Here is a 12,296-nt window from a genome sequence, read left to right as displayed (position 1 = left end):
TTAAATCAATTTCAGTCTTGTCCAGTAGAACTTGTTCCTCTTCCATAACATCATTTGCACACTGTCTATCTATAAATGGCAGACATTCTGAAAATTAACTTTTGAGTCCATTGTTCACAAATACCTTTCAATATCTCCAGTGTTAAAGTATTTTGCTCCATTCTGTTTTAGGTGTTCTCCTTTAATTGTAATCTTTAACTCCTTCTGGTTCCCTGTAGTGTCCAAACTTCAAAGTCCCATCCTATCATGTTTTTTTTTCTTTTTAGATTTCATAACAGCAGCCATTTCCCATGGGAAGGATTCTTATAGTTAATTTCAAAATTTTATTTCAAATCCATCTGGACCCTTAGTCCATTTATAACTTTTCAAAATTAACACTGTAAACACCCTTTTGCTGTTTAATCCAGAAAAAAAAAATTCTAAGTCCTTAAATTCATATTTAAAACTTCTTTCATTAAGGAGTGAAGGAAACTCACCCAATAAATGCCATAAAATTTGCTGTTCCAAAGGGTCTCAATATTTAAAAGGCAGTAAAAAAATCAGTTTCAAAAGTGATTAAGAAATGAGGATCAGCTGAACCTTGTCTATATAGGTTGCATTACGACTGTGAGCTTAGATGGAATCCCTTGACTCTCAGCCACCCGACTCACAAGCAGACTGCAAAAACCTTGGTTCCTGTGACGGAATGGTTTGGTGAAGGCCGCGCTCAGGGAGATAAGCATTTCCTTAGCCCCCAGCAGGAGCGTGGGAAGGTTAAGAGGATGAGACTAGCACCACCCTAAGGAATTTGCGGTGTTTGCTTGCTGGCTTGGGAAGTTTAGATTCAGTCTGGCGAGATTCTGTCTTGTGGTTGAAAGCTAATAAAAGCTACCGAACTAGACCTGTACTGTCTTGTGGAGTTCTTTGGGCTGAACCTGACAGTTCCTGCCTTTTACTCATGAGGAGCAGCTGTTTGGAGTATGTATGGGTGATCTCACAATCTCTCCTCTCTCTGGAGAGATTTCACTGGCCTGGATCCTGCATCTGGCCACCGGTTTTGGCCATAATGTCCCTGCTTCTTCCGGGACATCATCAGTTGCCATGCCCTCGCCAGAAGTCAATTGATTTCTAATTATTGTGGTTTGGTTTTGCTTTGTTTTGTAAAGCCATGTAAATAATAATCGGCCAAGTCCAATCCTCAGAGAGCAAATTGAGGTGACTGTTTCTAAAGCTTTTAAACTGGAAGTGCAATTCAACCCCCCCAAATGTTTCAGGAGAAAGAAAAGATCAAGGTATTTTTCTTTCTCTTTTTTATCTTTTCCAACCCAATGGAACAGTGTTTCTCAACTTTTTTTTTCATTATTATGCTCCTAAGGAGTCTTTTTAGACCTTTTTTTCCTAATCACCCCTCCTCTAAAATTTTAATACCATAGATATACTGTACAGGCAGTCCTGGTTCAGTGACCACAATTGGGACTAGCAACTTGGCCATTAAGCAACGCTAAGGTTGCTAACTGAAACCTCAACTGTGCTTACTTCAGCTTTCCTTTGTTTTGCAGATCTGCAAAGGTCATAAATATGAGGATTTGTCATAAAGTTACTTTTTCATCACCATCGTAACTCTGAACAGTCACAAAATGAGGCAGTTGCTAAATGAGGACTACCTGTATATCTCTTTATATACTGAATGTATATCTGTGCTTTATACGTGAAAAGAGTAAATATAAAGCTTTTCATTCAATGCAGGGCTAAGAATGCCTAAATAAAATACTTAAGTTAAAAGTTAAACTAAAAATTAAAGAACTATTAACATTTAACTTTAAAGCTGTATTTGTTGAGTAACTTTTAATGTAATTTATTTACTTACATAAAATGTAGAGTTGAAATAGGTTTACGTGCCCATTTTCAAGCCAACATAGTTTTTTTGGTGTAATAATTATATCTGCATGAACTCCCAAATTTTACAATGCAAGTATAGCCATATGGCCTTCCTTTCTGTCATTCATGTATCTCATTAATTCCAATGCTGTCTGTATTTTCTCAAAAGTAATATTGCAGGTGTTCCCCTCCCTCAGTATTTAATAGCACTGGAAATTATATTCTTCATTTTACGTAATGTGTACAGCACTGATTGATTGGTTTATCCATCTATTTGGAAGAAAAAAATAAAGACAGCCTAAAGTTAATATTTATTTCAAATTGGCCAACCTTGTCTGACCTCAGAGCTGAACAGGTTGGGCTTGATTAATATTTTATGGGAGACCTTTTGAAAATACAAAAGCTAGGTAGATTAAAAAGTCAAAAAACATCCAGAGAAAGATAATGGCAAACTATATTTGTATTGTTGCCCAGAAATCTAGACGAACAGGTATGGAAAATAGCAATGTAGTCATCTTATTGATAATCTTGTTTTTCTTTTTAGGTCCTTTCTCACAACCTGTGCACATTGTTGAATGTTCCTCATGATCCAGTGGCCTTAGAAGAGCATTTTAGGGATGATGATGAAGGGCCTGTTTCTAATCAGGGATATATGCCTTATTTAAATAGATTTATCTTGGAAAAGGTATGTGTGTCTCCATTCCTAATAAATGTGGTGAGTTTTCATTTACGTTTTTGTTCTTTCCAACCCAACAAAATATTGGAAAGAAATACATAAAGGTCTTTGCCTTGGATCTCTGTCAATCGCCAGGATAACTCCAAAAAATGAACAGAATGGGACCAAATTTGGTGTAGCAGGAGATACCAGCAAAAGAAAGATCAAATTTGGAAATGGGAAGGATCCAGCCAGGGGCTGGGAAGAAAAGAATTCCAAACAAATAAAAAATCCCCCAGTGTTTCCTTATGGGTGAAGGAGTTGGCTCAGAATATTGCCAATTGTCTCCCTCCTCCCTCCTGATCATTTCACCCAGAGCAGGGCCTTTGCAGTCTACTCTGTGGTTCCCTGTGTACATGTACACATAAATAACCAGACAGAAGAAGAATATGGGAGAACAGAAACTCCTACACACACAGTCATATACAAACAGAATACATATCCATACATACAACAAATTACACAGAAGAAAATATAGATATCTACCTATTGCTAATGCTGGTAAAGTGGTTGGAAATAATTGCAGAAGCCATGCTTTGCATGCTTTCCCCATCTTGTTTGTTTCTTGGATGATAATTTATTTAACTGTTATCTAGGAGTAAAAAGTATAAACACACTAAATCTCAATTGAATGCAGTACAAAAAAGGAAAAATTGAATAGAGTTAATGTTCAAACAGTACAGTACAGAAACTTGATAAAGATAATTTATTAAGGCATAACATTACTTTTTACTTGCCAAAATGAATAGGAGAATGCAGAGCAAGGAACTGGTGACAAATCAGAAGAGGACCAGCAGTTGACAATGATTGGTGTTTCTGTTATTCTGTCACAAATTAAAACACTTTTTTAATGAGAGATTTGAGTAAATTTCAACAAGAAATGCATCCTATTGAAGATAATATAACTGAATTAATTCAGCAAAAAACAAGATCTAGACGCAAAATTGGATTCTCTTGAGGTTAATTTTAATGACAAATATGACAAATTAACAATCAAAATAAAACAGCATGATAAAGAAATTAATCAAGAACTATCTTCAGACCAGAAAATTAAAAGTCAGGGATAAAGAAACCGAAGGACAGATTACAAACAACCGAAGTAGAATTGCGTAAAAACAACACAAAGTTCAGAGGTGTACCTGAAGATTTTGGGAAAGAAGGTTTGGAAAGATTTAAAAATTTTAAAAAATTTAAAATTTATTTTGATTTAGATCCAGATGAATCTTTGGAATTCTAAGATATCTACAGAATAAATTCATGGGCAGAGTGAAAAAGAAAATTGCAACTTAATATCCTTATTAAATTTACATATTTCAAGATGAAAGAAATGGTGTTAGAATTGAAAAAGTTGAAACTTGAAGTAACCTTTACGTTTTTAAACCTTTAAACTTGAGTAACACAATAACTGAGATAAGAAAGATTAGATACAGGCGGACAATCACATTCTCTCTGTACATCTCTATGGATGGTGGTAAAGCTTTTGTATATTCAGTTGAGGATGCCAATAGAGTCCTCAAGTAATTGGCAGTGACAGAATAGGGAGAAGAAAGACCAAGAAGATAGAAGATCAAAACCTGGGTCAAACAGCTGCTATTTCTTCATAAATTAGTTTGATAGTTGCCATCATGGATGAAATAAAAATATTTTCAATTAAGATTGAGAGGTTGAATAGCCCATTTAAAATGAAAAAATATTTTGAAGCCAAAAAAGGAAAATGCACATATTATGTCTTTAAGAGATTCATATCAAAAAGGACAATGCAAATTTGTTGGTATGTAAACATCTTGATCAGAATTTTATGGTCTCAGGCAAACAGAAAAAAATTGAGTAATTATATAAGTTAGAAACCTATCATGAAATTTGCAAAGACAATTTCAAGATGAAAAAGGGAGACTTATAATATTATGATTTCAGACTGAACGTAGGAAAATAACAGTTGCTTCAATTTATGTTCTAAATAAACTAAAATAATAAATGTTATGACATTTTTTTCAGTCACTCCTTGAAATTGCAGTGGGAGATATTTTGATTCTTGGAGATATAAATGGGTTTCTTTCTCCAAACTTAGACAAGTCTGTTTTACCCAAAAGGAACTGTGGCAGACTCCCTCAAAATGTTTTAGATTTTTATGGCATTACTTTCCCTTTGGCATGCATGGAAACACAAATATCCTGTAGATGAAGAATATACCTATTACCGTTCAATTCATAACACTAATGAGAATAGATATGTGCTGGGTTTCCAATTTATTATTACCTAATCTTGGGGTCTTGGAATTTCCAGCTCTTATGCAGCTCATAATTAAACAGAGGAATCTCTAGACCAAAGAGGTGGAGGCTAAATGGACTATTATTACTGCAAGAAGATATCAATAAAATATATCCACCTGCACTGTGTGAGAGAGAGTGAGCGGCTGTCTGTTTGATGGCCCATGTGAGTGTCCACTACCTTCTTGTGTAGCCATTGTGGTGATTGGTTCACCAGCAGGGAAGAGCAATAGCAACCTTACCTGGCACTGTTGACAGCAAGCTCTGAGGCAGAGGAGGAGGAGGAGGAGGAGATGGTGGCAGTGGTGGCATGGCCTCTGGCCCCTGTGTGGGAGAAGGTTGCCAACTCCTGATGTACAGTATGGGACTTTAGTAGTAAATCATTTATGGGAAGATTGTTTCTTTCTTTGACATGAAATAGACAGAAAGCCATGCAAAAACTAGTGAATGAACTGAAGCAGTTAGAATTAAAACATAAACATAACTCAGTCTTGGATTTAAAAGAAAGTGATTCTTAACTAGATTTGAGGTAAATTAGAAGCTGGATTTGCTAAACATAAATATTTTGAAAAAGGCAATAAGCCAAACAAAATGTTGACCCATTAATTCTGAAATGAATGAGAGGAAGGCATTATCACCTCTAGTTGTGATGGAAGTAGACATGTGTCAGCCACAGAAGAGATGATGGAGCAATTAGCTTTTACTCTGGATATCTGTTTACTGTATAATCTATAGTAATTTAAATTCAATATCCTTCACAAAATTAATGATCAACAAGAGGAAGCTCTTTATAAATGAAAAACAAGAAGAAACCAAAGCAGCGGTACAGAAGCTGAAACTGAATGAATCTCTGCGACCTAATGATATCTCTGCAATATACTGTAATACCGTTCAAGAAAGTTTGGTTAAATCATTAACCCAGGTAATGAGTGAGATCTAACAATGCCACAGGCTTTCTTCATCATGATTTGCAAAGAGAGAAATGACCCAACTTGTTTAGAGTCATAAAGAGCTGTTTCTTTGCTGAATATAGAGTATAAGTTTTTTACAGCAATACTTGCAGAGAGAATAAATGACGTTATAACTGAATTATTATATTATATCCTGGTCAGCCTAGATTTGCTTTAGAGACATTTATGAAAGATAGTATCAGCTATATCTTGAATTCTATCTACAATATAAATCAGGAAAAAAGAAGGTGACATGATTTTTTGTGATGCAGACAAAGCTTCTGATAACTTGCAATGGTATTTCATGTTTATGACTTTGAAGAAGATGAACCATGGCCTGAACCACTTTACATAGATTCAGAGTTTTTATAAAGAATAAGAAGCCAAGATCGTACCAAATGGTCTCCTATCACAAAAATGTAAGGAAGAGAACTGTAAGGAAGAGAACAAGACAAGGCTGTCCCTTCTTTATTTTTAATGGCATTAGAACCATTTGCAGAGAAGATACAACAATAAAATAAAATTTCAGGCATTAAATTAACAAACCAAGGACACAAATTGAAATTATATGCTGATGATATTGTACTTACAGTTACTGATCCAAAGGACTTTTTAGAATTCATAATGGAATATATGCAACTGTATGGTTCAATAACAGAATATTGAATTAACAAGAACAACTCAGACGTTGACATTGAACTTATCTGCAAAAGAAGAGCAGTATCTGCAGTAAATAATTAGGCTAAATGTTATTGCTAAGAAGTTTAAGTATTTGAGAATTTACTTGACCAAAACCAATAAAGAGCTATTTGAAAATAATTATTCACTATTTGGACAATATAATGGCAAATGTCCTAAAGATGGAGGAAACTAAAATTGTCTTTGTTAGGAAGAATTACAGTTGTAAAAGTGAACATCCTGTCAAGGCTTAACTTTCTGTTTCAGATGATTTCAGTAAATATTGAAGATGGGGTATTAATGACTGGCAGAGACAAATAACTATCTTTATATGGTTTGACAAAAGATGAGAATTAAATTTAGGATTTACAAGATTTAAAAAAAAAATGAGGCAGTTTGACAGTGCCAAACTTCAAATTATATTATCAAGCCAGACTAGATCACATCACCTTATGGCTGTGTTACCTCTGTTGAAACAGCAGGATTTCCAAATGGTTTATAGAAACACTTTTAGCTTGATACAGTGTATAAGAGATCAATAATAAATCAATAATAAGCAGTACGTTAAAAGTATGGGATAAACAGAAAAAGAATTATCACCCATTGCTTTGTTATTAATCATTTATTTTCATGAAGATGAAAATGCAAAGCAAATGGTGGAGGAATAAGAAATTGTACAGATTGCAAGATTTAATTGTCATAAGACAAAATCCTATGAGTGTGTCTATTTGATATTATCAGAATTATCTGACTGGTTCCAGTAACTTCAGATGTATTGTCCTAAAGGAATTAAAGAAACAAAACAGAATACTTAGAGATTTGATTGAATTTGAAAACTATATAGCACAAAACTTGGAGCACTTGCTGGGCTTTAATTATAGGTAGCTGTTGAAACATAACTCAGAAATAAACAATGGATACAGATCAAAATGGGTACAAATCAAAAAGCTCCAGAGTCACAGCTGTACTGTGCCCTTCCAAATGACTTGAGAAGTGCAGCTGAGGCTAGCTCTGTATTGGTTTGAAGGCTTTCTCTGTATTGGTTTGAAGGCTTTCTAGATTATATAATAATCTAAACTAAATATATACATTCTTTTTTCCAACAAAGCCAAATAACAGATTTAAGAGAACCAGTTTTATGCTGAGAAGTCATTGGATGGCTTCCAGTGGCTTGCACAGTCTAGATGGATTGGCCTTAGTAAACATGCTAGTTATTTGTATGAAGTTTTAGGCTATTAGTTAACTGTGTTTGCCATAGAATGTCAGACTCTACTTCTTTTGAGGCAGTTTAGATGAGACAGGTTGTTTCTTGAACCCGAGCAAGAGTGCCTTAACGTTCTTCCTCTTGATAGTGAAACATTGTCTTAGCTGATTGTGTGGAAGGCAGGATTTTCCTTGGATCTCATGCTGTCATTGTAGATGTGGTGTTTTTGTTTGTTTCTTTACAAAACGTGTATGCTGCTTTAGTCATATACTTAAAGCAGCGTTTAGGCACATATTTCTTTCATGTGAAGCAACGAAGTTGAGTGCAGTCACTTAATTTTGTGACAACCATGATGCAAATGCTAGAACTGTCTTGATTACTCATGATATTATGGTTTGCCATCATTATTAATTTGATACTTTTAAAAAATCCAACACTTCAAAGAGCCTGTTTCTGCCCCTTTAAAAATGTGAGTAGGAAAATCTGGAAACAGACGATTGAGATGTAAATAAATCACTTAATATTTAATAAAGCTAAACATTTTTTCTCAGTGAAGACAATGTGTTTAAACTCTGGAAAGTCCGAAAGGTGAACTTCCTTGTTCTGTACTTCTAATTATAAATAAAAGCTCCTGAGCTTTATTTTTTTAATGTTATTTGATCATTTTACTGAAACTCAATGATTGGCTGAGTTTATGATATACCAACTAGGAAGCCAGTAATGAATACCACAGGGTTCTTATTTCAGGTATGAAAAATTAGAAAGCTGTAGTATCATTTCACACTCCTCTGAATATCTGATGTATATTGTGCAAAATGAGTGGATTTTTTCCTATGCACAAAACTGGTTGATTTTAGGAATCTGCCTTCTTACTAAGTTGAGAGATTGGTCCATTTAACCCAAGGGGTTGAGGATAAGAATCAGACTGAGGGCTGGGTTACTTCCTATCAAAAGGCCAGATGATGCCTCTTTGTAGGAACAATTTCTCCTATAAAGCTACACAAACTGGAAAGCAGTTAGTTTCTGGAGAGGAATTAGCTTAGTGCTTGGTAGCCCTTCAAAGAAGGGGTTCTTGAACAGCCAGCTTCATCTGTTTCTTATCTTTTGTCATTGGAGGTGGTGAGAAATATGCAAGGTCCTAAGAAATTTTTGTTTCTCAGAACTGGGAAAGCTTTGCATTAGTGATTCCTAGGGAGCCAGATGAGAACCAGTTTGGTGTTATGATGTAAATCACCTGGCTAGACATGGGGGGCGGGGGGGGCTGTGAGTTTTAGCCCTGCCTTAGGTACAAAGCCAGCTGGGTGACTTTGGGCAAGTCACTCTTTCTTAGCCATAAGAAGAAGGCAGTGCCAAAAAAAAAATTCATGGACTTGTCCAAGCAGTTGCCAGGAATCAAGAATGACTTGAAGGCACACAAACACACATCCAAAAAGTGAGCCAGGTAAGATTTTCTGTGTGCCACTTTTACAGCTCCTCTACAGGAGGAGCTCTTTCCTTCCTAAATATAGGGTATTTTCCCTAGTCCTGCTACCCAAGATAATTTTCAATCAGAGATTCAAAGAAACAGTTTTGAATTACCGACAGGATAGGCATGTGTGTTCTGCATGTACAGTTAAACACCACACCATCTTTAAATGTAACATGCAGATGTGTCAGTTCCTGTTTTCTATGCAAAGATGGTGGGAGATGTGATTTAGATTGGTAATTGAGCATGAAACAGAAATTAACTTTTTGCCCTTTGGCCCCAGTGAAGACTAGATTCTCTGCAATTTGCATAGGGGAAAAGAAGGCTTTCATCGGTTTCAGAGTACGCTTGTTCTCAGTGCAAATTACATGCCTGGTGGTCCGAGCCAGTTTAGGAACACAGTGGGAGGGAAGTTACAGCCTCGTTTCCTCCCATATTAATGTCCTTATCTGCATCAGAAGCAATGTGGTAGACTATGGTTTGCCTTTTACCATGCCCTTTCTAGTATATGCTGTGTAGCTCCTTACTGTATATGAATCAGCCTGGATGAATTGGTTCCTGACTGAAAAACCTTTTCATATCAGTGTTTTAAGATTACAAAGTTTTCTTGGCATATATTCCAATTATCACTATATTGTGTTAATACAGATATAGTTTCTTAGACAATGAGGTTTGATGGAAGGAAATCACTTAATGCATTTTACCAGTTTTCACATACATTTTCCTTACTGCCTGGTTGCTTTGACTGAAATCTAGAAAGTTTATCTAGCTGTATTCAGGGCACTGATTCTATGCTGTCTATACACAGATTATTCAAGATAATTTTCCTGTGACAGTCTGTGCGAGAAAAACAATAAACTCTTGGTTTAACATGCGGTCTGTTATCCTGTTTCACATTTCTCCTGTAAGACACCTTGACCATACCAATCAGATTCACAAAATACTTCCTCTTGTGCTCTAGCTCAGTGGGGAAGTCTCAGCCTTTAACAAAGTCTGCATTGTTGAAGAGTGGAATGGAGAAATGCTCAGGCTGGCAGTTTTGCAAAAAGAAGCAAAGGGTGGTACAGTTCAGATTTTGAATCTGAAACTTCTAATTAAGAGTAAGTTGTATCACATCAACAAGTATCTTGAAGGTTCATGGTTTTAAACAATTACTTCTTAAAGAAATATACTCGATATTTATTTAACGTGGCCTTGAGGGCAGAAAGGAAGCAAAAGCAGTGATTGCTATAAGAATGAGTAGTATACAGAGAGCGAACAAAAGATCACTAGAATTTTTGCTGGTATTTTCATTGTAATCAAGGAAGCAGATGAACTGCAATGTTTAGAGCTGGAGAGGTGGTCTTTGAGAAGGTTCACCCAGCAGACATTCTATTTAGTTTCAGTTGGGTGAGAAAATGCTCCATTGCTGTTGGTTTAGGAGTGGAATTCAGGATACCTTCCCATTGTTGGCATTGTCATTCTAAGTGTATTGTTGAGTCTTGTACCATATTTTTACATTATGTAAATTATTTTATTTTTATTTAGGTTCAAGACAACTTTGACAAAGTTGAATTCTATAAAATGTGCTGGACTCTGTGTGCCAAAAAAAACCTCACAAAAAGTACCTTACTCCTTACTGATGATGATGCTTTTAAAGTGTGGGTCATCTTCAATTTCTTATCTGAAGACAAATATCCATTAATCATTGTGCCAGAAGAGGTATGAAATACTTATTTCAAGTATCCTAACATTCTCCTTTGAGCTGAGTAGAACTGATGACTATTAAGTCTCTGCAACCCCCTGAATTTAGAGGGGATAAGGAGATGTGGGGTGTGTGGCAACACTTACGTTGTGCCTGTTAGCAACTTTTTAAAGAAGCTGCATCTTTTCTTGACTTGTGCATCATGCTCAGAATCACTTTTTCCTCTTTGAATCCAGATTGCCACATAGCCATGCTGGTTACATTTAACTGCTTCCCCCCCCCCCATTCTGTTGAAGTGATTTGTCATAACGATTAGTCATATTGTCTTGGCAGCAAATTTGGAATGTAGCTTTTCTAAGGTTTTCTCTTCCTTCTTTGATTTCCCAAGCAATTCTGGTAATTTTGATAAGTAATACGATATAGACAGCTTAAGCAAAGAAGAGTCCAGTCCTAGCCCAATACACTTTTTGTTCCCCTTAGTAAAGCTGACCCTGATGCAATATAATAATAAAATCTTGCTTCATTCTCAAAAGCGGTTGGCCATGTATCTGCTGCTCTTGAATATCACTGAATATATGCACCTAGTTTTTCATAATTCTTTGAGTCATGGTCATTGTTACAGTGACATATTTTAGATTAACCTTCTACAATCTGATGCCTTATATCTGACTACAGCTCCTAAACTTCCTAGCCAACATAATCCAATATAACTGGAGGTACTAGGTCAAGGTTTTAGACTATATGTCTGCAATGATATAAAGTGCTTTAAAAGTACTTTTTAAAAATCCTTTAAAAAAACCTTGCAGTTCTGTGTAATTAAAATAGTTGGATATTCCCTTGCACTATCAAAAAACCTGCTTGAAATAAGCTTCTCTTTTACCCCATGTGCTGATGCACATTCTGAATCCATTGGGCAGATGACTAAGACATATAATCTCTCTTCTTCCTTCCTATCCAATACAGTATAGGAATGATACAAAACAGAGATACCTATATGCATATGAAGCTGTGAATAACAACAACCACAACAATAATAATACATTAAATTTATATGCCACCCAATTTGCAGTGATTCATAATGCTGGTTGTGTAATCATTGTCTAATAGTGAATGAACCAAGAGTTTCTACTTAAACAGCTAAATAAGACTCTCATTTGTCTAACTGGGGCTTGCTGACCATGATCATCCCTGAAATAGATAAACTGGTACATTTGTTTGCAATTTGGTGTAAATGGTTACAAAAGATGGCTTAAAATGAATGCATTTTTTTAATGAGCTAAACTATTTTAAACTAGACTGTTGTGTGTATGTCTCAGCGATTATATCGTAGGAGCAGCTATTGGTATACTTCCAACTTTGGCTTGAGAAATAATGAGTGAGCTTCTTCCTCACTATGTTAAATAATTATTGAAGCTACTGGAGTGATGTTATGTCACCTAAGTCAGTGTACTAGTTTAAAGATCTACCTGTACTTTT

General features: G+C 35.6%; 1 protein-coding gene across 1 annotated transcript in view; it reads left to right on the top strand.

The window, feature by feature from the left end:
* Positions 1-12,296, top strand: part of SWAP70 (switching B cell complex subunit SWAP70) — a 47,300-nt gene that overhangs the window by 11,190 nt on the left and 23,814 nt on the right. The window contains exons 2-3 of the mRNA XM_007428182.3: positions 2,402-2,542; positions 10,664-10,837. Coding sequence (XP_007428244.1) covers positions 2,402-2,542; positions 10,664-10,837 — 315 coding nt within the window. The remainder of the gene's footprint in view (positions 1-2,401; positions 2,543-10,663; positions 10,838-12,296) is intronic.

This window comes from Python bivittatus, unplaced genomic scaffold (genome assembly GCF_059951505.1).
Source record: "Python bivittatus isolate LINGU-HERP-01145 unplaced genomic scaffold, Pbiv_v1 ctg000480_np1212, whole genome shotgun sequence".
NCBI lineage: Eukaryota > Metazoa > Chordata > Lepidosauria > Squamata > Pythonidae > Python > Python bivittatus.
This window is presented reverse-complemented; position numbering and strand designations above follow the sequence as displayed.